This window comes from Acomys russatus, chromosome 14 (genome assembly GCF_903995435.1).
Source record: "Acomys russatus chromosome 14, mAcoRus1.1, whole genome shotgun sequence".
NCBI classification, from domain to species: domain Eukaryota; kingdom Metazoa; phylum Chordata; class Mammalia; order Rodentia; family Muridae; genus Acomys; species Acomys russatus.
This window is the reverse complement of record NC_067150.1, coordinates 62,255,548-62,281,680: the sequence shown is the minus strand read 5'-3', so window position 1 is coordinate 62,281,680 and position 26,133 is coordinate 62,255,548. Positions and strand designations below refer to the sequence as shown.

At 46.0% G+C, this 26,133-nt stretch overlaps 2 protein-coding genes across 2 annotated transcripts in view; both read left to right on the top strand.

The window, feature by feature from the left end:
• The window catches only part of Aqp9 (aquaporin 9), a 39,007-nt gene extending 33,270 nt beyond the window's left edge, over positions 1-5,737 (top strand). The window contains exons 5-6 of the mRNA XM_051156763.1: positions 2,497-2,714; positions 5,460-5,737. Of these exons, the coding sequence (XP_051012720.1) occupies positions 2,497-2,714; positions 5,460-5,634 (393 nt within the window). The 3' untranslated portion in view covers positions 5,635-5,737. The remainder of the gene's footprint in view (positions 1-2,496; positions 2,715-5,459) is intronic.
• The window catches only part of Myzap (myocardial zonula adherens protein), a 725,358-nt gene that overhangs the window by 443,512 nt on the left and 255,713 nt on the right, over positions 1-26,133 (top strand). The gene's annotated exons all lie outside the window — the stretch shown is intronic.

The following is a 26,133-nucleotide window of genomic DNA, read 5'->3' as shown; positions in this document are numbered from 1 at the left end:
TGCCATAACGTATGGACGGCATGCAAATGAAGTGATTGAGTTTTAGATTTGTTTCCAGGTGTCACACATCTGGGGGCATGTCTCTATGAAGGGAAGCCAAAGGTCCACGAAGTAAGTGTAAAAAGTCAGGGAGCGTGTGGGTGTAGATAAGGTTTGGGGATATTGGGTAGTGACGATTCTGGAATTTTGGTTTCTTAAAAGAAAACCACAGAAATATCATAAGGATGTTTTCATTTTATTCCCAGGTGTAGGAACTCTCTGAAGAAGATGTCTTTCAAAACACAAATTCCTGGTTTTTTTCTTTTTTAAACAGGAAGGGTTTCTCTGTGTAATAGTCTTGGCTGACCTGGACTGGCTTTGTAGATCAAGCTGGCCTCAAACTCACAGAGAACCACCTGCCTCTGCCTCTGCCTCCTGAATTCTGGGATTAAAGGCATGTGCCACCAAACCCAGCCAAAACACAAATTCTTGCTTTGTGGTAGTGGCTCACACTTTTAATCCCAGCACTTGGTAGGCAGAATCAGGTGGCTCTGTGAGTAGGCCAGCCTGGTCTAACAAAGCAAGTGTCAAGGTCAGCCAAGGCTAGACAGAGAAACCCTGTCTCGAAAAACCAAAACCAAAACTAACCAAACAAACAAACAAACAAACAAGTGCATTTGCAACACTTAATTTCTCACCCAATATCACGAGCTTTTAAAAATGTCACCACATAGTTTTATGTTGATAGTGATACTTTAAAAAGCTTTCCATGTATGTAGTGTGTATGTGTGCATGCCATAGCACACAACAGAGGCCAGAGAACAACTTTTAGCTGTTGGCTGTCTCCTGCAACCATGTGGGTTCAGAAGATTGAATTTAGGGGTCAGGCTTGGCAGCAAGCACCTTTATCCATTGAGCCATGCCACTAGTGCTGTTTATAGATCCTAGTGTCTCTACAGTAAGTGGGACAGACACCCTGTAATGCAGTTACCTTTTCTGTTATTGGTGTTTGTGTAAATGGCTTCCAGTTTCCAGTATGGCAAACCATGCTTAAGGGAATGTATATCTTTTAAAGTAAGTTTCCGTGGTTTAGATTATTTCTATGATGAGTCTGACCTATTGACTTGTATGCACAAACTTGGGTTTTAATTTTTTTTAATTTTTAAAAAAATATTTATTTATTTTATCATTCTTTATATAGTATTCTGCCTGCATGTACACTTGCACACAGAAAGAGGGCACCAAATCTCATTACAGATGGTTGTGAGCCACGATGTGGTTGCTGGGAATTGAACTCAGGAGCTTTGGAAGAGCAGGCAGTGCTCTTAACCTCTGAGCTATCTCTCCAGCCCAAACTTGGGTTTTTTATTTTTATTTTTATTTTTTAGATTTATTTATTAAGTACACAATGTTCTGCCTGCATGTAAGCCAGCAGGCCAGAAGAGGGCACCAGATCTCATTATAGATGATTGTGAGCCACCATGTGGTTGCTGGGAATTGAACTCAGGACCTTTGGAAGAACAGTCAGTGCTCTTAACCTCTGAGCCACCTCTCCAGCCCACAAACTTGGGTTTTTAAATGCATACTGACAGGTTATTGCAGGATTTCCTCCAAGAGCATGGTGTGTGTTAAGTTGCACTAGAAACCCCCAGGAGAATAGTTTTTCTCCTAACTTTGCTACTGCTTGCATTTCTTTTGTTTTTGTTTTTTGTTTTTTGTTTGTTTTTGTTTTTCAAGACAGTGTTTCTCTGTGTAGCCTTGGCTGTCCTAGACTCACTTTGTAGACCAGGCTGGCCTCGAACTCAGCCTGCCTCTCCCTCCCAAGTGCTGGGATTAAAGGTGTGCACCACCATGCCTGGCTTGTGTTTCTTTTGTTACAAAGCAGATTTTCCCACTCATTTCATGAGTCTGATTTTCCCACTAATGAACTCCTGTCCGTTCCCTCTGCACAGTCATCTGCTGCTTTCTTGCTTGCTGTTCTTACAGCCTGTCTGAGCCAGCCCTCTTTCACCCTCCCATCTGGTCACTCGTCCCTCAGCATTGCTGACTAGCAGCTGAGCATACAGTGTGGTGGTTGAAGACCAACTGTGTGACCTTTGACAGGTACCCACTCTGCCACAGACGACTCCGTCAGCATCTGCTTTTAGCATGTCTATAGAAAGAAGAGTCACACTCCTGCCCACTAGGTCAATTGTCACCAGTTTCTTTTATTTTTTTCCTTTTTTAGATTTATTTATTTTAGGTGGATGAGTTCTGCCTCTGTGTCTGTGCACCACATGCTTGCAGTGCCTGTGGAGGTCAGATCCCCTGGAACTGAGGTTACAGATGGTAGTGAGCTGCCGTGTAGGTGCTGAGAACTGAACCCTGGCCCTCTGCGAGAGCAGCAAGCGCTCTTAACTGCTGTGCAGGCTCCGGGTTTCAGCACCTATTGTTTTCATCTCTTAGCAGAAGGGGTGAGTGTGAGAGAGCAAGCAAGAGAGCACAGCCTGAACTCTGGACTACTTTCTCCCTCTCCAGGTGGTGTCTACCATGTTCCTCCTTCTAATTGTCTTTGCCATTTTTGACTCCAGAAACCTGGGGGTGCCCAGGGGCCTAGAGCCTGTTGTCATTGGCTTCCTGATCATTGTCCTTGCTTCTTCTCTGGGACTCAACAGTGGCTGTGCCATGAACCCGGCTCGAGACCTGAGCCCCAGGCTCTTCACTGCTCTGGCAGGATGGGGGTCTGAGGTCTTCACGTAAGTACCAGTGGTAGAGGAGGAGAGACTACGATGGATGCTGCGCTTCAGCAGAGGGGACTGAGGCCTCACCTGGAGACACAGGAGCATGGGGGCCAGAGAGCAGAGGCTGTGGAGACGCTGGTTAACATGAGCCTTTTATTATTATTATTATTACTATTACTACTGCTATATATTTGTCTACAGATTGACTTTGTGACCAACTCAAGACTAGAACTGACATCTTCTGACACTGCCGAGGGACTCCTGGGTTCTTCATTCTCTCAGCAGAGCTTTATTGGGCACTAGCTATGCAGAGGTCACCATGATAGAGAGGGACAGAGTCAGCCTGCACACTAAGATTTGGGGTGGAGGCTTTGTGTGTTTACAAGGCCAACTGACTAAAATTAACCTGGTATACCACCCAGGATGAGTTGAGCAAGGAGGGAATAGGACGATAAAATCCATGCCGGAAGACATGGCTGCGTGTGCCGGTAATTCCAGCGCTGGGATATCCAGAGAGCTCGCTGACTGGCCATCCCAGCTGAGAGGGGGGCTTCTACTTAGGTGAGAGACCCTGCCTCAGAGTAATAAAGCAGAGAGTAGTAGTTGGAGAGTGTCTACACAGGAGTAACTAATATGGGCCCTAGACATACATGCACAAGCATTCACACCTTCACGTTTGTGCATGCATGCATGCGTGCAAGTGCACGCACAAAAAGGCTGCTACAGGGATAGGGCTTTTACCTCCAGACAAGGCTTCCAGAAAGGTCTTTAAACTCTGAGGAGAAAGCAGCCACCCTTTGCCAGCATGCCTGCCTCTCACAGCAGGGTGCTCTGGATTTGGGATTTGGGGGTGGGGAAAAGACTAAGAAGGCAGGTCCAGGGACATCTTGCACAAAGTAAGAGTGACATCTGGTGGTTGCTGTGCAGTCTCAGGGCTCTCCCATTCCACCCATGTTGGTAACCATCGATGGGACTGTCCCTCCCTGCACAAGCTCAGAGAGGGTTGCTTCCTCAGAGACCTTCTAGATGGCCCCTGGGTTGACACCAGGTCTTTAGAGACCAGGGCAGTGCTCTTGCTTTCTGCTTATGTCCTCTTATCCTTCTCCCTGATCAAAGTCGGCCAGGTGTGAAGGCTGAAATCCCAGCATGTAGGAGGCGAAGGCGGGAGAGTCCAGGGAAGTCTGAGGGATCCAGGCCACGCTGGACTGCAGAGTCAGACCCTACCTCAAAAGGACAAAATCTGCTCTAAACAAACAGGCCTCAAGGAACAGTCTGTGGTTATCAAACACAGCCTGCAAAGCACAGGCACAGATTCTTCTAGAATCAGCATGATCTCCAGCACATCAGGCAGGAAGGTTTTTCCTTTCTTGTGGCTCTAGGCACCAAACCTTAAGCAGAACAAGGGCTTTCCCACTGAGATGCTCTCCAGGGCTTTTCCTGTTAGTTCACAGGAGGGTACCAGAGTCTCCTCAGAGTCCTGTGAAGTTCTCACAGGCACCCCTGTACTCCTCCTGGCTGCCTGCTTTCCCTGAGCTATTCTGAGTGGTTATTGCCCTACTGATTTTTAGAAGTAGTTTCCCCCGACTCTATACATCCTTAAATAATGTATTTTGTGCTTTGTTTTCCCTAAGTCATTGTAGAAGTCATTCCTAAGGAGTTGCTTAAATAGATTTTCTTTGCAACAAACAAGCAGCAGGCTGTCTTTCATATCCGCACCTTCACTAGAGTGTATAGACCCTGAGGGGTTTCTGCAGGAAGAAGGAGAATCGTGGCACACAATCCTTGCAGGGTGAGCCTGTGGGCTGTGTCACCAAAGACAAGCACTGGCTCTAGCAATATCCAGTGGATAATTCAGTAGGTAGTTCACATACCATTTAGATTTTCTTTCTTCACTATTTGGTTGTTGGTATTAACTCGTAAATCCCGGGAACCTGATCCCATTCTAAGCACACCTCTCTCTCTCTCTCTCTCTCTCTCCTCTCTCTCTCTCCTCTCTCTCCTCTCCTCTCTCTCTCTCTCTCTCTCTCGCCTCTCTCTCCGCTCTCCTCTCTCTCTCTCTCTCTCTCTCTCTCTCTCTCTCTCTCTCGCTGTGTGTGTGTGTGTCTCTCTCTGTCTCTCTCTGTCTCTGTCTCTCTCTTAATTCATAACTCCCAAGCTTCATTATTTCATGACATAGGAAAGACAGTTACTGAATAGCCTCCTAAAGGCCCTCAATCTTGACCATGTATTCAGGGAGTCATACACCTTTTAATGTATTACATTTTACTGGAGGGGAATGTATAGGATGGATGGTAGATGTGCACACACACACACACACACACACACACACACACACACACACACACACACACACACACACCCCACTATGCACATGTGGAGGCCAGAAGACAGCTTGCAAGAGTTGGTTCTCTCTGTCCAACATGTGGGTCTTGGGGCTCGAACTCAGGTCATAAGGCTTGGCAGCAAGCATCCTTACCCACTGAACGATCTCACTCGCCCAAGAGCCATGCTTTCTAAAAGGGAAACAAATAGGGTACACTCATTCACTGGTGTCGTTGGGACACTGCTAATGATCCCTATATCAGGTACAGACAGATACAGACACTGGAAAGTCCAGCATGGCAATGGCCGTGCTGCAGTGAGTGCGCACTTGTCACGTTCAAGAGAGGTCTGGACACAAGGAGGATTCAGTAGTGAATAGCAAGGTAGAGATACAAGGGTGGCCAAGAGACTCCTCACCGATCTCCTGTTTGCTTTCAGAGTTGGAAATAGCTTCTGGTGGATTCCTGTTGTGGGCCCTATGATTGGCGCTTTGCTCGGCGGCCTCATCTACATTGTTTTTATTGAAATGCATCACTCGAACCCCAACTCTGAAGTGAAGACCAAGCCATCTGAGGACAAGTTTGAGAAACATGAGCTCAGCGTCGTCATGTAGGCGTGTGACGGGGTCTAAGTTTACTGTTCATTTGGTTCTCTCTTCAGAAAAGATGGCAGCCGCGCGCCTGTGCTTTGGTGAGACCTGGGGCAGGGAGCATCTACGCATCACGAAGGCACCCATGAAAAACTCCACCAGTCACCCCTCCCCAAGACAGCGCTGACTGTCCCCTGAGCCAGCTTTTTCTTTTGACCTATTTATCCTGTCTTTGACAGAAGTCCTTACTTCTAGGTGATTTCTAAGAATTTGAAAACTTGACCGTGGACTTGGCTGGAAAGCCTCAGAAACCTTCACTTCCCCATATGAAATAGTGTCGTCAAAGGCCCTGTCTTCACAATCTATAAATACAACGTCCTGAAATGGAAAGGCCAAACAGTGGCTGTGCTTAACACCTATGCAATGGGGAGCAAGGGGTTAACACTCTACCAAGCTGAATACTGTCTCTGCATAAATACTGGTTCCCCCAACCTAGGGGCCAGCAGGAAAGAGAACAAATGCTGCTGTGGCATTTAGAAACCTCGGGACAAAAGATAAATCTGTGAAACTTAATGGCTTTTTTAAAAAATGGAAACCATTTGTCAGATTAATCTCTTGTTCTTCTGCATTTTAGATACTATCAATTAATTTCCAGGTCTTTAAGTATATAATAACCTTGTAACCTTGGCCGTGAAAAATACATGGCTCTGTCTTTTCAACACAGATGTGCTTTCCTAACAGCTCGCTCACTCAAGGACAGGCCTTTTGAGTAGTCTGTGGCTACCCTCATCCATGCCCCCAGAAGCCCAAACTAATAGCTAGTAGAACCTGGCCTCTCTGACTGAAATAGAAGGTAGAAATAGTCCCTGGGACAACAGCATGGGCTGATCAGGCTTTATCACTCACAGAACACTTTCACATTATCTAGTTTGATCCCCACAGCAAGTGTCATAGGTAAATAACCACAGCAGCCATTTTTCAAAGGAGAATATCATGTGAATCAAGTAAGTTGCCCTTTATTCTGCAGAGTGCACTGAACACTGCTGTCTGCCTTTCAGGAGTTTGCTAGCTGACTGGGGGCGTTGTATGACACCCCTCTCAGGCTTATGTGAAAGGGGGGCATCAGCAGTTTACAGAATGTATGAGCTTTGTAGAGAGGCCACTCTCGGGGGTTAGGGTATATGATCTCCAGATGCCATGCTGTCTAATTTTATTCCCACTGAGTCACAAATGAAGGAAAAAGGCAGCTGTCAGAGGCCTTTCTTCCTCAGCCGTTCTTGCCTCCTTCCCTGGCAGCCCTCCTCAGCCCCTCCTGGAGACAGTTTCTAACTAATGTTGCTTCCAACCAGAGTGAGACTTACTCCACATCAGGGGACATACCTTCACCCCAACTGTTTAAAGACCAGCATTCCTAGAGTCAGCAAGTTTCCCAGGTGCTTTGCAAGAACAGGCAGAAGGGGAAATGAATGAGAAATGTCTGACATCCTGTGCTGTGTAACCTGTGGCCATATGGATTCATTTTCTGAGTCTGAAATTACCTGGTTATTTTCTAGTTTAAATAAATTCGAGGGAGATGCCATTGTGTTTATGGTTGTTCCCCCCCCCCCCTCCATTTAATGGCTACCAAACATGCTTAGCTCAGAGTTGTTGGCACTGTCTAGGAATTGATTATCCCATGGGAACATTAGGAAATATTACTGCCCACTTAGACTTTTGTAAGTAGCTCAGGTGATTGACACATGCATCAAGGACGGGAGAGATGGACTGGATTGGACCTGGTGAACCTGAGTTCTCCTTGAAAGCCATAGATGTCACCATGGGCTTGTTGTTCTCAGCCCCTGAGGGTCCTCCTGGATGGCAGCATGGTTCTCAGTAGCGGCAGTTTTGCTTTCTTCTCCTCCTACTCAAACATCTGGAGACATTGATAGTTGTCACAACTAGGAATGGGGAGAGGTACCACTGTCTAGAGACGCTGCCAGACGCAACAAGAGAGACCCCGGAGTTTCAGAAAGGTGAGAAAAGAATCAGGGGACTTCGAGGCCCTGGGCCCTGGATGGAAGTTCTGTAGGGAGCAGAGATGTCAAACAGGCCAGAATGGGTGCTTTAATTCTTAGAGTAGGAGGCAATCCAAAATTAAAGTTGTCTGGGTAGGTCGTGGCCCAGTATGATCCATGTGGGTGCTCGTTAAATACCACTGAATGGCTAAGGGTCAGGGTTATGAAGAGGAGGTGTGCAGGGTTGGAAGTCCACCCCGGGAGAGAGATGGGAAAGCCCCTTTGTTCTACACTCAGATCTGTTCCAGTCCCAGGTCTACACTGAGCAGCTTTGCGTTTGTCGGGTTTTTCACCAAGAGATGCCTGCAAAGCTGCTCTGTCTATGTCAGAAGTCAGGAGCAGAGCCAAGACCCTCCTTTGAAAATAACTCCTTTAGGAATTATAGTTGCAAGATTCCTTCCTCTCCCTGTTGTCAGTTGAAAAGGAATTTAATGTCAAAAATAGAATTTTATGTGATTTCCCCCTACCAATTGAGGTCTCAGAACATGGCTCTATCCAGCAAATGCCTCAGACAATATTTGGCTGTTGAATAGGATAAGTGGAGATAAAATTTTTAAAATTTAATCCTTAAGACATAAATTGTAAGTTGCTCACGCACACCTCTTGTTATACAAGGTGTACCAGCATTCGGCAATATCACGGGAAAAGAATTGTAACTTCTGATTACAGAGAACCGTGTATAAGTTTTGTTTAGCCGTAAAAACAAATGTTCAGATATTGTGTGGTATACACAGGTGAAGTGGGGCTGCCATAGATACAAAGGGGAGCGGGAGCCTTGTCCCCAAGGACAGCTCTGTGGGGGGACAGGGGAGCGGGAGCCTTGCCCCCAAGGACAGCTCTGTGGGGGACGGGGGAGCGGGAGCCTTGCCTCCAAGGACAGCTCTGTGCGGGGACGAAGAGCTCTGTGGGGGACGGCGCGTGTAACTGACAATGAAGGTTTCAAGAACAAAAATTCGCTGTGTTAGTTGTCTCAGACCACTTCCCATGGACTTGTTAAAAAATGAATTTGCATAAACAGAAGGACAACCTGCCCCCAAAAATACCCATCATAATGAGATGTTGTGCACTAATTCTCAAACTGGGAATTCAAATTCTCTGAGGTAACGGGTTTACTAATTAGAGCCCATAGACATAAATCATGTTACCCCTAATCAGGATTACTGTGTGGACCCTCTGTGTCTGCATAAAAATGAAAGATAGCTAATGACAGATTGTAGCAGATAGACAGACAACCAAGCAACCAAGGTCTGACCGCTTGTATCATGAGTGGAGTAGCTGATATGTACGAGATGTTCTCTGCTGTGAAACAGTAAAGGCTCAGGCCAAGTGAGCAGGTGTCGGGAGGAGCCACCGAGCTAGGAGTGGATGCGCAGTCTGGCTCCCTCAAGGGCTACATGTTTTGACTAGACAGTAGGCGCTTTTGCCTTAGTGAACTAGACACACACACACACACACACACACATACACACACACAGAGAGGGGGGGGGAGGAAGAGGGAGAGCGCAGAATGAAAGTAAGTAAGATTGTTGGTGACATGATGGATCATATTCTTTACATACAGTTTTAGGGAAGATTAAAACATTTTGTTGTATTTTTAGAAACAAAAACAAAAAACAAAACAAGACTTGTGGGTAAGGTGGAGAGGCGGCTGGAGAGACAGCTCAGTGGTTAAGAGTGCCTGCTGTCCTAGCACAGGCCAGAAGTTCTATCTCTGTCATGTCAAGCAGCTCATAACTGCCTTTAACTTCAGCTTTGGAGGAACTCAAAGCTCTGTTCTGGAGTCCATGGGCATCTGCATGGGCAAGCAAACACACACACACACACACACACACACACACATACACACACACAAACACACACACATATAACACAAACACACACACACACACATATAACACAAACACACACACACACACACACACACACACACCCCTAAAACAGAGCCTCAAAATATATGAAGAAAAACATGACAGAATTGCAGGACAGATTTAAAAATTCAGTAATAGAACTGGGCTTGGTGGCGCATGCCTGCAATTCCCGCACTGGGGAGGCAAAGGCAGGTGGATCTCTATGAGTTCGAGGCCAGTCTGGTCTACAGAGCAAGTCCAGAACGGCTAAGTCTATACAGAGAAACCCTGCCTTGAAAAACAAACCAACCAGCTAACCAACCAACAAACAAAAACCCTCAGTAATAGTAGTTGAAGAGTTAAATATTTCATTTATAACATATATTTTTTCTTTAAGAATTCCACACATGGGGCTGGGGAGATGGCGTAGAGGGTAAGAGTGTCATCTGCTCTTCCAGAGGTCCTGAGTTCAAGTCCCAGCAACCACATGGTGGCTCACAACCATCTGTAAGGAGATCAGTGCCTTCTTGTGGCAAGCTGGTGCACATGCAGGCAGAATACTGTATAAATAAAAAATAAATCTTAAAAAAAAAAAAAAAAGAATTCCACACATGCAGTGTACTTTGGTTTGTTGCTGGTTTGGGTTTTTTTTTTTTTTTTTTCTTTTTTTTCTTTGTTTTGTTTTTTTGTTTATTGTTTTGACAAGAATGTTTGGACTTTTGGGTTTTTGTTTGGTTGGTTTGGGGTTTTTTGGGGGAGGTTGGTTTTTCAAGGCACAGTGTATTTTGATCACATTTCACTGTACACTCCTGGATTCCCAGCTTCATACCCTCTGTTTTGTTCTTTATAACCTACTGAATTAAATTTGTTCTACCCATATATGCACAGATGTGAGGCCATCCACTGGGGCATGGCTGACCTACCAGGGACCATACCTCTAAAGAAAATGCTTCATTTATGGTAAAGATAGAACAATTGCACAAAATATTAACAAGGACATACAAGACTTGGAGAACTCGGTGAATAGATCATGGTAACACACTTTTATGGAACTCCAAAGCCAACAACAGCAAGATGCACATTCTCTTTAAAGGACACAAATGTAGGAGAGACCAGCACAGAGCAAATCAGCCTGAAGGAGAGACCAGCACAGAGCAAGGCAAATCAGCCTGAAGTGGCGAGGCTTTGAGCACAGCTGAACAATTCAGCATAGCATAGCGCCTTCCAATTCTATTCCTATGTCTACACCAAGGGAACCCAAATCACATGCTGTATTCAAATGCTTGTCATCATAGCATGATAACTGAAAAATAATTCATAGTCACAAAAACCCCAAGAACAGTTCCAACACCCATCCACTGGTAGGCTCATACATTTAACGTCTCCACGCAATGGAATGTTACTCAACTTTAAAATGAATGAAGCACAGGCATACACACAAAGTGGATAACCTTCGGAAACATGGTTGCATTTTTTTAAAAAATTTTTTTTCTGAGACAGGGTTTTCCTGTGTAGCCTTGGCTATTCTGGACTTGCTTTGTAGACCAGGCTGGCCTCGAACTCATAGTGATCGGCCTGCCTCTGCCTCTGCCTCTCTGAGTGCTGGGATTAAAGGTGTGCACCACTGTGACCTGCGTATTTAAAATTTTATGACATTTATCTATTGTTTGTATGCGTGCGTACATGTGTGCCATAGGGCATGCATTATAGAGGTCAGAGTACAACTCATGGAAGTCAGTTTTCTTCTTCTATTGTATGAATTCTGGGAATTGAACTCAGGTCTCTAGGTTTGGCAGCAAGTGCCTCTACCCACCGAACCATCTTGCTAGCTCCAACTCTATGCTAAGTGGGACCAGGAGGCAGACACACAAGGTCACATGTAGTATGATTAGCTTACACAAAATGTCCACAATAGGCCATTTGACAGAGACAAAAAGCAGGTGAGTGGTTGCAGAGGCCGGGACAGGGGAAAAACGGGAAGTCACGATGAGAGTGACAGAATGCTGTGGCATCAGGGACAGCTGCTTTGATTCTTCTGTAAAGACACAAACTACACCCTTTATAAGGGGAGGGGCGGGGCTGGAGAGATGGCTCAGCGGTTAAGAGCACTGACTGCTCTTCCTGAGGTCAGGAGTTCAATTCCCAGCAACCACATGGTGGCTCACAGCCAGGTATAATGTGATCTGATGCCCTCCTCTGGCCTGCAGGTGTGCATGCAGGCAGAGCACTGTATACATAATAACAAATAAATAAATATTTAAAAAAAAAAAAAAAAAAAATAAGGGGAGGGGCATAGTTTATGGTTCGGGATCTTCTATGAATTAAAAGAAAAAATTCTGTCAATCTCAAGAACAATCTGGAAACACTTAGTGACACTAAAGAAATCTCATTTCTTTCTGTATACTTCTGAAAATCAGATCCACATGGGCATATCCACAGGGAGAGCTACAGTGTTGTTCTTGGCAGGGGGAGGCAAGAAGCCACTTAGAGTCCAGATAATTACGCTGTGGGCAATGAACATTCTCCAAGACAATGTGACAACTAGCCAAACTCAGTCAGATGAACTAGCTACAGAAGTAAATGGATGTGTGTGTACATATGCATGCATATAATTCATGTATATGAATGTACATACGTATATGAACGTATACACCCTATATTCTTTTCTATTGGTATGATAAAATACTCTGACAAAAATTAACAGGGAGAATGGGTTTATTTGGGATCACAATTTCAGAGGATAGTCTATCACAAGAAAGTTACAGCTGTTTCAGCTTGTAGCAAGTGATCACATGATAACGTCACAACTAAGGTCAAAAGATGATAAAAATAAATGCATGCATACACTGTGCTCACCCAGCTTTTTCTACTTTTCTACAGTCCAGGACTCAACTCAGAGATGGTGCCACCTGGTTTCAGGATGAGTCTTTCCATATAAGCTAAGGCAATCAGGGTAATCCCCACAGACATGCGCATAAGATAATTCCCCCACTGAGACTCTGGGGGGGGGGGGAGGAATGGGTGTGTGTGTGTGTGTGTGTGTGTGTGTGTGTGTGTGTGTGTGTGTGTGTGTATTCTCCGATGATGCACGCAAATGCAGCATCTGAGGGTGTCCGCCAGTGGTGGCAGAGAAGACAGAAAGCAAAGGCTCATGGTGAAGATGGCAGCAAACTAAGCGTGTGCACTTGCCAATACCACGCCAAGCCTGGGAAGAGGAAATGACCCTCTCTCTACCCTTGAGGTCGAGAGTGAGAAGGAGAAGGAAGAGAAGGGTAAAGTAAGGAAGGAAAGATGTAAGAGACGGTAGCTCAAAATCCTCCCACATACACAGAGAGATGATCTCCAGGAAGTGAGATGGGGTTGGCTTTATGTCTCTTAGAATTTACATATGAAGAATATATATGCACATACATTCTTTAGTTTAATGGAGCTTAGAAATGGCAAAGTCTTTCTTTCTTTTCTTTCTTTTGTTTTTGTTTTTTAAGACAGTGTTTCTCTGTGTACCCTTGGCTGTCCTGGATTCACTTTGTAGACCAGGCTGGCCTCAAACTCATAGCAATCCACCTACCTCTGCCTCCCAAGTGCTGGGATTACAGGTGTGAGCCATCGTGCCCAGCTCAGAAATGGCAAAATCTTGCACATGCTTTTAAGATTTATTTATTTTCAGCTTATGTGTAGGGGTATTCATGTATGTCTGTGCATCGCATGTGTGCAGTGCCCATGGAGGCCAGCAGAGGGCATCTGGTTACCTGGAAATGGAGTTATAGATGGTTCTGAGCCTCCAGGTGGGTGCTGGGAACTGAACCCGGACCCTCTGCAAGAGCAGCAGGTGCTCTTTTTTTTTTTTTTTTCAGCAAGTGCTCTTAACCAGTGAGCCACTTCCTCAGTCTTCTTAAATGAGTTTGGTTGATACTTAAGGGTAGTTTGGCGCTATGAATGCTCAGATCTATAACTCCTAATCAATATTTTGAAGAAGAACAAAGACAGGAAGAGGCACAGTTCTGGGTGGAAGGTTAGTGTGCACAGATGGCCTTTTTTCTTTTTGTGGTCACCAGCATGGTGCACTTAGCTGGAGGCTAGCCACATGCCATTCAAATGTCCAAAGACATGAAAGTAAGAAAGCAAGTCATAGAGGCGACAGGTTAACACCTGCCCTGGTTTCATTCTGCTACTGGGATAAAACACTCTGACCAAAAGCAACTTGGGGGATGAAGGGTTAATTTGGCTCACACTTCTGGTCACATCTAACACTGAGGTAAGTCAGGGCAGGTGTGAACCTGGAGCCAGGACCCATGGAGGAGCCTGTTTGCTGATTTTGCTCACCTAACTCCTTATATAGGCCAGGACCAATGGAAAATGTTTCCACCCACAGTGGGCGGTGTCCCCCTACATCAATCAGGACACTCAAAACAATGCCCACTGTCAGGCCCACAGTCTAACCTGATAAAGGCATTTACTGAACTGGGACTCTCTGTAAGCCAATCCTAAGCTGTATCAAGCTGGCAGTTAGCGCTGACAAGGACAACTTGTCATCATGACACACTGTCGCTGCAGTAACAGTGACAAAACCCAGGAGGTCTCTGTTTCCTACGCATCCCACACATTTGCCTGCTCAGAACACCTCATCAAACTCGGAAGGGACGTGCGGATCATTCTCGTTGTGCCACTGAGGAAACGGAGGCTCAGAGAAGCCTCTGTTCACACCGACAAGATCCAGGATTTCAACCCAGGTGTGTTGGATTACCAAACCTGAGCTTCCTCAGCTCCCAGGATGAATTATTCATGATCATGTAGGGAGCAAATTAGTGCTCGTTAGGAAACTACTCGAGTTGATAACATAACAGCCAGCCATGCCAGACTCAATTCAAATCACTTCGTTAGAGAGTTCTTTCCTGAAAATACAAGGAAAGGATAAATATATCTCAACTCCAAATTCCCTACAATGTCACCATGAACCAAAGTGAAAATAAAAGCTACTGCTTAACCAGATTTGTAGCTAGAACATTTAAGTGTCACTCAAAGGATAGAGCAAAACCTACTCCGTTGGCTTGAGTGTCCTCCCATAGGACTCTGAATTTGCCAGGTCCCATTCAAAAATTTAATCAATGTCTGGAATAAAACATGTATGACATGGTTGTAAAACTGCAGAGGATAAAAGAGCAGTTATTATACGGACAGCAGATTTGGATGGAGTTGCTTTTTTTTTTCTTAGCTAGAATGACCATTCACTAAATGTTGTTTCAGTAATTTAGCAAAACCTACCCAGAAAGATGCTTAAAGCAGCCAGGCATGGTGGTGCACGCCTTAAGTCCCAGCACTGGAGAGGCAGAGGCAGGCAGATCTCTGAGTTCGAGGCCAGCCTGGTCTATAAAGCAAGTCCAGGATAGGCAGGGCTGTTACACAGAGAAACCCTGTCTCAATTAACAAAAAAAACCCAAACCAAAACAAAAAAGATGCTTAAAGCACCAGCTAGAAGATTGGCTGTATGGAGCTGGAGAGACGCCTCTACAGTTGAGAGCGGGTACTGCTCTTGTAGAGGACCAGTCTTTGGTTTCCAGCACCCACGTCAGGTGGATTAACTCTAGATCCAGAAGATTGGATGCCCTCTCCTGGCCTTTTTTGGACCGTTGGAAATGTACAACCTCATCCCCACCCCAGAAACAAACACACAAACACATATTTAAAAATAAAATATTTTTTAAAAATTTTAAACATTTATTTATTATGTATACAACACCCTGCCTGCATGTGTGTCTGCCCGCCAGAAGAGGGCACCAGATCTCATTACAGACGGTTGTGAGCCAGCATGTGGTTTCTGAGATTTGAACTCAGGACCTCTGGAAGAGCAACCAGTGCTCTGAACCTCTGAGCCATCTCTCCAGCCCCAAAATCTTTATAAAAGAGACTAAATGTGCCAGGTCCTACTCATCAATTTTATCAAATTTTTACAGGACATAAAATATGCATATCAAATTGCAGATGGCACAGAGGATGATTATTAGATGATAAGTTATTCTGTTATACGAGGTAATATGTCACAAAAGACAATAATGGAAAATTATAAAATCTTTTGTAAGTCCATTGTGGGTCATGAGAACCATAGGACCAGGGGAACCGGCACTGAGCAAGAGAGAGGTTGAGATGTGTCCAAACTCCAAAAATCTCAGCTTTGAGACTGGCAAGAGTAAGGACTGTTCCCTCCCTGTTCTGTGCCTGCATGCCCTAGCGCGTGTAGTCTTGCCACCCCCTCCACCGTTCCTGAGGTAGTCACACAGCCTGGTGACCAGAACATGTCCAGACAGCATCTGGATTTCCTCTTCATACAAATGAAACATTCCCAGCACCTCAGCCCCAGCCAATGATGTACACTTACCTGAAAACCCCTACCAACTCCCCCAAGATTTATATAGCGCCCTCCTCAAAGAGAGCTGCCTCACTGGAAGAGCTGTGCCACTGAAAGGGCTGTTATCACTGAAAGAGCTGTATTGGTGATCTCAGGGTCCCCTCCCCCCCGCACTCAGTGCTGACCCGGGACCCTGACGACCCACTTGCCTGGCTAAGCTTCATTCCCTTGAGTCCAGCACCTGTATGCATCGGTGCCTGGATGCTCCAAAGGGAACAAGTGGAAACAGGCCTGCAGAATGACAGTCCATGACACCATTTAGGAAAAGACTGGAGAAAATTGGCGTAACAGCCGTCCTATGATCGACACCAGGAGCTAGCTGCTGGCTACGCAGCTGATCTGACTGCCAAGTGTAAGTTAGATCCAGTACTGGCTGAAGGGCAGAGATAAACAGAGGCAGCACCCTTCTGTCTTCAGCACCACACACACCGATTTTAGCTCTGGGGATATTTTTAAGAGGATTGTTTCAGTTATTTGTTGTTGTACAACCAATTTCCCCAAATGCAGTGGCTTTAAAATCCTCCATACATTGTCTGCACTCATGATCCTAGGAGCTGACTTGGTGGTGCTCCAGTCTGCCTGGCTCTCAGTTTCTCTCACTGTTAGAGGAGATGACAGGTGAGGCAGGAGAACTATCAGAACTGCTAGACCTGAGCATCCAAGATGGCTTACACACACACACACACACACACACACACACACACACACACACACACACACTTGATGCCTCTCTGTGTGACTCTCATATCTTGGGGCATGGCCAGGCTTCTTCATGGCAGCTAGCTTTTATCAGCATAAAGATACACAGTGTAAGACTCTTCTTGTTCTCCCCCTCCTCCTCCTCCTCCTCCTCCTTCTTTTCTTTGGATTTTCAAGACAGGGTTTCTCTGTGTAGTCTTAGCTGTCCTGGACTCACTTTGTAGACCAGGGTGGCCTCAAACTCACAGTGATCCACCCGCCTCTGCCTCCCGAGTGCTGGGATTAAAGATGTGCGCCACCACCGCCCGGCTGTAAGACCTTCTTAATAAGTTCAGAGCTGACAGACCCAGAAGGGCACCAATAGCAAAGGGCCTCTATGCACAGAGACAGCCAGGACCCTAAAGAATCTTGTTCAAAACAATGTGTAACATGAAAGATGAGAAAACTTTTGAATTTTACTCAGAGTACAGTATTTATTTGCAAGATTTCTTTTCAAATTCTTAGAAGAAGGACTGTATACAAAAGAAGACACAACCAGGAATGGAGGCACACACCCAAAATCCCAGCACCCAGGAAGGCAGAGGCAGGGAGATCTCCGTGAGTTGGAGGCCAGCCTGGTCTACAGAATAAGTTCCAGGATAGCCAGGGCTACACAAAGAGACATTGTCTATAAAAACCAAAACCCAAAACAAACAACAACAAACAAAAGAAGACACACTGCTCCCTGGCTCCAACTTGTGGATCAGAAGTAAGCTCTCAGCTACTGCTCCAGTGCCATGCCTGCCTGCCCCCTCGCCTCCCTCCATGGTGCTCTCTGAAACTATAAAAGCTAATTGTCACCATGGTAATATAAACAAGATGGGGAAAACGCGCTAACATGGAAGAGGGCAACGCGTGATGCCTCAATCCTACACAAAGAACTACAGGCAACTAAGGAATGCCGAGAGCGGGAGAAATAGTCTCCCCCAGGAAACGAGCCCCCTAATTGGTTATCTAATACCAAACGATAAAGCCCTGAGATCATATACACACAAGTTGTAATGTTCAGACTGAGCAGGACGGTGGCAAAGGTGTTATCTCCTCCGTGGCCAGCAGAGGGCACAAAAGGAAAGGAAGATGCCTATGTTCAGAAAGAACCAACAGAGGCCTTTCCGAGCTCCGGCACTCTCTTGCTTCACTATGGATAGCAAAACCGTGAGTAAGAGGAGAAAGAGGGTTCCCCGAGGCTACCCGAGAATATGTAGTGAGCTCTCATAATTCCCAGAGCCGGGGTCTTTGACCCTTGGTCCTTCTAATAATCCTAATGTACTTGGCTGCTCTTGAAGAAAACAAGCTGTAGATGGACGGCTGTCACAAGGACACCCAGCCCCCTTTGCTTTATTATTGCGCGGTGTGGAGCTTGAGTTTGAATCTTGCCTCCGCTGCTTGCAAACTGTGTAAGCTCAGACAACCTCTCAAGACTGGGAAGTGGATCCCGAAATCTTAGGATTTCTCTTAGAGAGTTCTCAGTGGAATAAACACAGTCACAGAGTAGGATGGTAGGTATGGCAATGGGTTAGGGTGCATGGCACCCTGGACCCAGAGGGGTCGTCCTTAACACAAAGAGAAACCATTTCCAGCCAGGCGTGGTGGCGCAAACGCCTTTAATGCCAGCAGAGGCAGGCGGATCACTGTGAGTTCCAGGCCAGCCCAGTCTACAAAGTGACTCCAAGACAGTCAAGACTACACAGAGAAACCCTGTCTCAGAAAACAACAAAAACAACAAAACAAGCAAACAGAAAGAAAGAAAGAAGAAAGAAAGAAAGAAAGAAAGAAAGAAAGAAAGAAAGAAAGAAAGAAAGAAACCATTTCATCTAAAAGAATTGAAGTTGGGTAACAGGCCTCACACTGACATGTGCCCAAAGCCAAATATTTCAATAAACTGGACACACACTATCATGAACCTTGAGGGACAGTGGCGAAATCACAGTTCACAGCCAAGGGAGAGTCTCAGCCCGCACTGGGGAGAACTCAAGCCCATGCTATCAAGTCTTTCAAGGTTGTTATGGGGAAATTCTTACCTGAAAAAAGTACTATAGGAGCAAACAATACCTCTGCCAGCAGCTTGTGAGTCTGGCCTGGAAGGCTGGGGTTAGAGTTTTATGTGCACACACACAGAGACCAGGATTAAGAGACTCAGTTTGGGGCTGGGGAGATGTCTCAGTCTATAAAGTGCCTGCCTTCTAAGCGCAAGGACCAGCGTTCAATCCATGGGACCCACAGCAGCGCACCAACATTAGGGCATGGTAGTGTGCACTTTGAACCTTAGTGACGAGGAGACAGAGACTGGCAGATCCCCAGCCCAGCCTACTGAGGGGATTCCAAGGCAGCACAGGAAGATGCTTGCACATGGACACACACATGCACCCATCCATCCACCCAGGTGCACGCGCACTCACACACACATGCACACAGATCACACAGATACTTGCACCAAGATAAATAAATGAACAAACGAATGAATGAATGAATGAACAAATAGAAACTCAATAATAAATTCAAGAGCAGAAATTATGCCTCTCACTTGGAGGGACTGTGCCAACAATATATAGCGCTGGAGCCGGTTGTTCTAAGGGTGTGACTCAGGACACGCAGTGAGCCTCAGGGAGCTATTGTCAATCTGTAGAAAACCCTCCGACTTTCCTTCAGACTTTCTGCCCACACCATGCCTCACATGTCATTTGAGTTACTGTGATCTTCTGGCTAGTCTATGAATTATACATTCCACTGACATATTTTCTTCTTTACAGAGGAGAAAAATAAGATTTCACAAATTTATATCTGACATTCATTTTTATTTAATAGCTATGTTCATTAAATATCCATTGAAAAGAGGTTCATTGTAAGCAACAACCAGGTAGGGCAACAGCAATAGGATAGAAAACTTTTTACACCCAAATCCCAATATATATGATGAATTAAAAGAAAATTTTTTTTGTTATAGGCAATGGGGGAAAAGACACTCTCAGCATGTCAGACTAAAAGAGAAAAAAATACAACAGTAAATTGAAATGAAGCCAGGCGTGGTGGCATATGCCTTTAATCCCAGCACTCGGGAGGTAGAGGCAGGTAGATCTCTGTGAGTTCGAGGCCAGCCTGGTCTACACAGAGAGTCCAGACCAATCAAGGCCACATAGAGAAACCCTGTCTCGAAAAAACAAAAACAAAAAATGAAAAATGAAGGGGGTGGAGAGATGGCTCAGTGGTTAAGAGCACGACCTGCTCTCCCAGAGATCTCGAGTTCAATTCCCAGCACCCACACAGTGTTGCACAAACACGGCAGGATCTGATGCCTCGTGGATCCTACGCTCTCTTTTGGTGTGCAGATGTACACACAGACATTACACCCACGTACATAAAATACATAGCAAATACTTCTGTTTAATGAACAGAAGGGGTGTGGAGCGAGAGGTGGGGGAACAGAGAGTTCTGCTTTTGTAGGAAGTGTAGTTGTGCATTGTGCATATATGCCTATGTGCATGTGTGTACGTGCATGCGCATGTGTGTGTGTTCGTATATGTATGTGGACATGTGTGTACGTGTACAGGAGCACGTGAAGGCCGGAGGACAACCTTGGTACATTGCTCCAGTGCCTCCCATCCTCTTGTCATGCAGGCCAAGATGGCTGACCAGTGGACCCAGGGGTCTCAGCCTGCCCAGCAAGGGGTTACAAGCATGTGCCACCATGTCCAGGATTTCTTAAAAATGCAGAGTCTGGGGCATCCAACTCAGATCTTCATGCTTGTGTGGTAAGCGCTTTACTAAGGAAGCCATCGCCCCAGCCCCCACCCAAACTCTGTTAAAAACCTTGAGTTTCTCCATTTCTCTAGCCTGGGAGGCAAAAGCCTCTTTCTTCCTGCTTGGTTTCCAGTGAGCATCTCCTCTCCTCCAGGGGAAGAAACACAGAGGAGGAAACATTTTTTTTTTTTTAATTGTTTACCTACTTTGTAGAACATTCTTGTGCAAACTCAGCATGGTGATTAATTTATAGGTCTGTGTTTTTAAGGCATCTACAGGAGAGCTTGTCCCTTTGGAGACTGGGGCTATCCCTTCCTCAAGGATAGCAGTTTGGTTAAAACTAATTACCCTAATTAGGGTAGCCAACATACCATCATAGTGACTTTATTTGGTTTCATTTTATTTCAATACTGCCAAGGACCTTTTGAAAAAGCAGCCCGTGAATATGAAAGATCCACAGGTGTGTGAGAAAGGACAGTGCTAACAAAGCAAGGATGGAGTAAAAGGCCTGGGGCTGAGGAGTGCAGTGGCTCCAGAAGCCCAGGTGTGGAGGGCTAATGAGCACCAAAGGGAGCCGGCGATTCCTGAGGCAAGAGAGGAGAGATGGCACAGCCAGCACTGAGAAAGATGGCACAGCCAGGACCAGTCCTTCTTGACATGGAAAAGCCAATGCAATGTTAGAAAAAAATTAAAAACAATTTTGCATGTCAAAAAAGAGAGGTTGGCTCTCGTGAGAGCAGCTTAGCACAGAGGCGGTGAGGACTGGAGCTGCAGCTTGTTAGGCTCCATGGCCTCAGCAAGCACCTTAATTAACCTCTGGGTTTTAGTTCGCTCTCCTCCAATTTGCCGAGTGGAAATTTCAAAGACAAAAATCTAAAGTCTTCTATATCTTATGTTATGTAGCCAGGTGTTTATCCCCCGACCTTTTGTTTGGAGGGGGAGGGGGAAAGGAGTTAAGTCTATAGAAAAGACAGAGCCATAATGCAAACAACAGACCCACCTGACTCACCAGGGACTAACATTTCATTATGTCCACTTTGTCTTTCTGACTCTTTAGCCATCAGCTGATGAAAGAGAAGAGGAAACACATGTGTATACTTACACTTCATTAGATCACGGACATTCATGACATCTCATCCCTAACTATCACACCACACACCTCGTCAGATGAACACACTTTTACCCCTGCCACAGCACAATAGCCTCATCCCAACAGTCAAAACTTAAGGTCTAAGTTCTTTGTTTGTTTGTTTGTTTTGTTTTCTGAGACAGGGCTTCTTTGTGTAGCCTTGGCTGTTCTGGACTTGCTTTGTAGACCAGGCTGGCCTCGAACTCACAGTGATCTATCTGCCTCTGCCTCCTGAATGCTGGGATTAAAGGCATGTGCCACCACTGCCTGGCTAAGGTCTAAGTTCTTCCTGCAGTCATATCTCTACTACTGTGCCATGTTTTTTCACTTGTTTCAAATTTTGGCCTATAGCTATCTGAGGGAAGCTGGGGAAGGAGGTGGCCTCCCCAGGGAGGTGCAGTCCTGAAAACATCCATACAAGGAACGTTATATGGACTGAGTAAGTTATATTTAGGAATGTATATGTATATTCATGTACATATATGCATATAGTAACAATTAGTAAGAAAAAAGGCCTGGGAATAGCAGGAAAGCAAAGAGGGGTATATGGGAGGTTGAGAGGGAGGAAAGGGAAAGGAAAAATCTTTGTAATTGAATCATAATCTCAAAAGTAAAATAAAAAAATTAGCCTTTGAAATTCCCCTGGACTTTACTATTTAAAAACATTAAACAGGGGCGGGAGTGATGACACAGTAGCTAAGAGCACTTACTTCTCTTGCAGAGGACGCCTGCTCAGTTCCCAGCACCCACATGGTGGTGCACAGCTATCTATTACAACTCCAGCTCCAGGGCACCCAGTGCACCAGGCATGAGTATGGCGCAGTGACATACACGCGAGCAAAGCACCCATACACATAAAAATAAATCAATAAACCCTTAAAACACAGCTCCCTTGTGTTTGGGCTTCAGACATCCTGTTGTTAAAGGGTCTGTGGGAATCTCCTCCAGGCTTGCACCAGGGCAAGGGTCCTGCTTCTGGCCAGTGAGCTGACTGCTGAGGCACGCACGTGGGTGTCGGACCAACGCTTGAAACCCTTTAGAACTTGCGATAGACCCTTGGCCCTGCTGCCTGTACCAGGCTCACAGAGAAGCAGAGAGCACCATCTTAAATGGCAGATGCCGGATTCTGACGTTTACTTCCCTGACTTATGTTCCCCAAGCTTCCGTCTCTGCATCCATAAAATAAAGACAAAATAACGCCTACCTCACAGGGTGTTTTGCTCAGGAAACATTGGTTGAGTGAGTGAATCATCAAGTTAATTAATTTGCTGGGTAGATGAGTCAGAGTTGCTAGGTGCTGGAAACTTGGAGATAATGTGCTGAGCTGGGGGCGGAAAGAGAGTGTGCCGGCCAAGCAGCTGTGAGCTCACTGCATGGGCCAGAGGCCGGAGAGCAGGTCCCGGCAGGCGGCTAAAGTCCCAGCACACATCAAGGTCTGGAAGAGAGGGTTATGACACAGTGGCTCTATTCTGCCAGACACACCTGCTCTCCAGGGCTCTTCATACCCTCCCCCCCCCCTCCTGGTTTGAGCAGTTCATGCCCCCAGCAATGTGAAGAAACTGCTTGAGGCCCTGAACCGGCCACTTCCTCCACAACCCAAGCAATCAATTCTCAGCTCAGTAACTGTGTCTACCAAGAACTTGAACCCTGGTATACATCCCCCAAGAGGTGAAGAAATGGGTGGATGGGGGTGGGGGGGAGAAACAGCCCAAACTGAAAAAGAACAGAGAAAGGAGAAAAAGGAGAAGAACGGGAGAGAAGGTAAGAAGGGAGAGGAGGATGGACAGGAGGAAGGAAGGGAAGAGAGGGAAGGAGGGAGGGAGGGGGAGGGAAAAGTGGAAGGAGTGGCAGAGAAGGAAGGGGAGACTATAACGCAGGTGGTGGACTAAGGATGACTGCATTTGAACAAAGAGTCGATCTTAAGCTGTCTAGCACCCAAGCCTGGAGGAAAATGTGATAGATTGGGTAGTTTAAAGTTTCCTCTTCATGCCAGAATTTTATCTATAGAGACAACATGTTTCTTGGCAATGATCGCACAGGGAAAGCTTAGCGAGGTTTGCACGCAAGGTACTGCAGGAGGCTGCGGGATCAGCAGAGATGGTTTCTTAGCCCCAGGGCAGAGGGGTGGGGAGCCCTTGCCCAAAACACTTGCACAGACTTAATTTTCTGTATTTCAGGACAAGACTCCTATTAGGGCTCTGGGAGTTGGAGCCACGTGCTTCAAAGCTTCCCCTGTGGTTTGGGCTTTGCCTGGGAAGATGCTGGCAGCTGGCAACTCTGCAAAGCCAGCTGTGTAAAGGGCCAGGTTAGGCAAGAGCTACACCTTGGAAAATGAAGGATGGAGGTTCCTGCCATGTCCCTGCGGTGGTGCCATAAGTCCCGAAGGCAGGTGCACTGAGGGGTTCCACTCCAGAATAGGAAGACAGGCTGCCATTTTGTTCTGGAAGGTTCAAAGCCAGTGTGAGTTTTGGTAGGCAGCAGCCTGGAGCCGCAGCAGCTGGAGTATGCGCAGAAGAAAGTGACTCGGATGGAGCCTCCATTCCCCAGTAGTCTGTCTCCCAGCAGCACAGGGCCTCCTAAAGAGCAGGGTCCTTGGGGAGGGTCGGGGAGAGAGAACAACACACCAGGAGCAAAATTAGTGATCCTAATCTTCAGCAGAAGAAAGTTAACAGGAGTAATTAGAGCATCGATCTGAAAGCTCTCAACTTCCTTCTAAAAGATTTGAGTGTGTGTGTGTGTGTGTGTGTGTGTGTGTGTGTGTGTGTGTTGTAGACTGTGCATATGTTTCTCATTCAGCAAGAAATCCTAATAAAGACCAAAATAAAGTCAGTTTGGAAGGTGCAGTGTTACGTCAGAGTAAGAATCCAAGGAATGTATGTGCTACGTTTTGCTCCAAATGGGCGAGCCCAGTTGTTGGCCTCCATGCAGAGAGGCCTGGCTCAGTGCAGGCAAAGGAACAGACACGTCCCTGGGATGGTATCTTCACTCTTCATCTCAGGCAGGACCATATCTTCTCAGACTCCCTTCTCTGTTCACCTATCTTCTTAGGACTCAGCTGGGACCACTCAGCTTCTGGGACAGGCTCCTTGCCCAGCTCTGTCTCTCCCACCCTCCCCAAAGATCAAGGCAGCTTCCAACCCTGCCACACTTTTAGCTCAGCTGCCCGAAGGGCCTGGCTCTTCTTGAGGGAACACCAGTCAGTGTGATGGGAGAGATGGTTAGTGTGTGTAGCACCACAGAGGCAAGACTTGCATCCTGTTAAGTTGGGCCTGAGGATTTAAGTGTTTTGCTCAGAAGACTTAAGATGGAGGTGGGGCCACATCTCTTCTTCCTACACCCTCCTATTTTCTCTGATATCTCTTAAGGACGTGTTTTTCCAAGGAGCTCCTGGGGATCTGCATCCCTTCCCAGTTGTAGAAAACCCATCCTCAGGTTAGCCTGGTGCCCAGGCACAGAGAAAGTTGAGGCTAGGGATGCAGAAAATGGGGTGGTGGTGGTGCTTGGGGGGGCATTCTGAAAAAGGTTAAGAATCAGAGATTTAAAATATCTAGGAATTTGCCAGAAACTCTGACTTGGGCTCCTCATGAAAGGAAGGCAATGGCCCTGTGTAGCTGGGGCTGGAAAGGCAGACTTGGAACCTTCGCTTTCAGTTCCCAGGCATTAATGCTGCCTCAGGCACACAGCATATTTATGTGCGCTCCCAGCACCTCATCTGATGTTCACCACAACCCAGGAACGTAGAGTCACTGATATTCACAGACCCAGCTCGGGAAGCTGACACTTGGGAAAGTAAAATTACACACACACACACACACACACACACACACACACACACACACACACACACACACACATACACAGAGAGAGAGAGAGAGAGAGGGAGGGAGAGAGAGAAGCAAATTGCTCAAATAGACTGGAACATTCTACTCCCATAAAGCATGCTGACATTCAAAGCAACCCAGGAACATCAATTGCTTCATCTGCTTAAGAAGTAAGAAAATAAATATGAGAAAGCAGGGTGTGGTGATGCACTCATGAAATTCCCAGTATCCAGAAAGCTGGGCAGGGAAGTCACTAAGTTTGAGGCCAGGCTGGGCTACATAGGGAGTCTTTGCCTAAAAAACATGGGAAGAACTTGAACATCGGCTCAGCGATTAAAAGCACTTGCTGCTCTGGAAGAGGCCCCGAGTTCCATTCCCAGCACCCACATCAGGTGGTTCGCAACTGCCTGTAACTCCAGCTCCAGGAGAGCCTGATGCTGTCCTCTGGCCTCCTTGTATATCTTCAAGAAGTATACATATAAGCATGCAAGCACATATACACACACATAAAAATAAATCTTCAAAAAAAAATCCCATGAGAGGACTAAGCATCATGTCCTAGCTGGAACTCAATATTATAATAAATATAATGGATCATGTCCAGTGAAGACATTTCTTACACATTTTATTTGATTAGTACAATATGAAAGTGTCTATACATGGATTTTTTTTTTTTTTTAAACAAATCGTGTTTTTTTCTGGTCTCTGCTTATAACATTCATATCTTCATAAAATAGCCAATAATTTTTTGAGAATCACTTCATAGGTTTGAAGTTTTCCATAAGATGGGGTG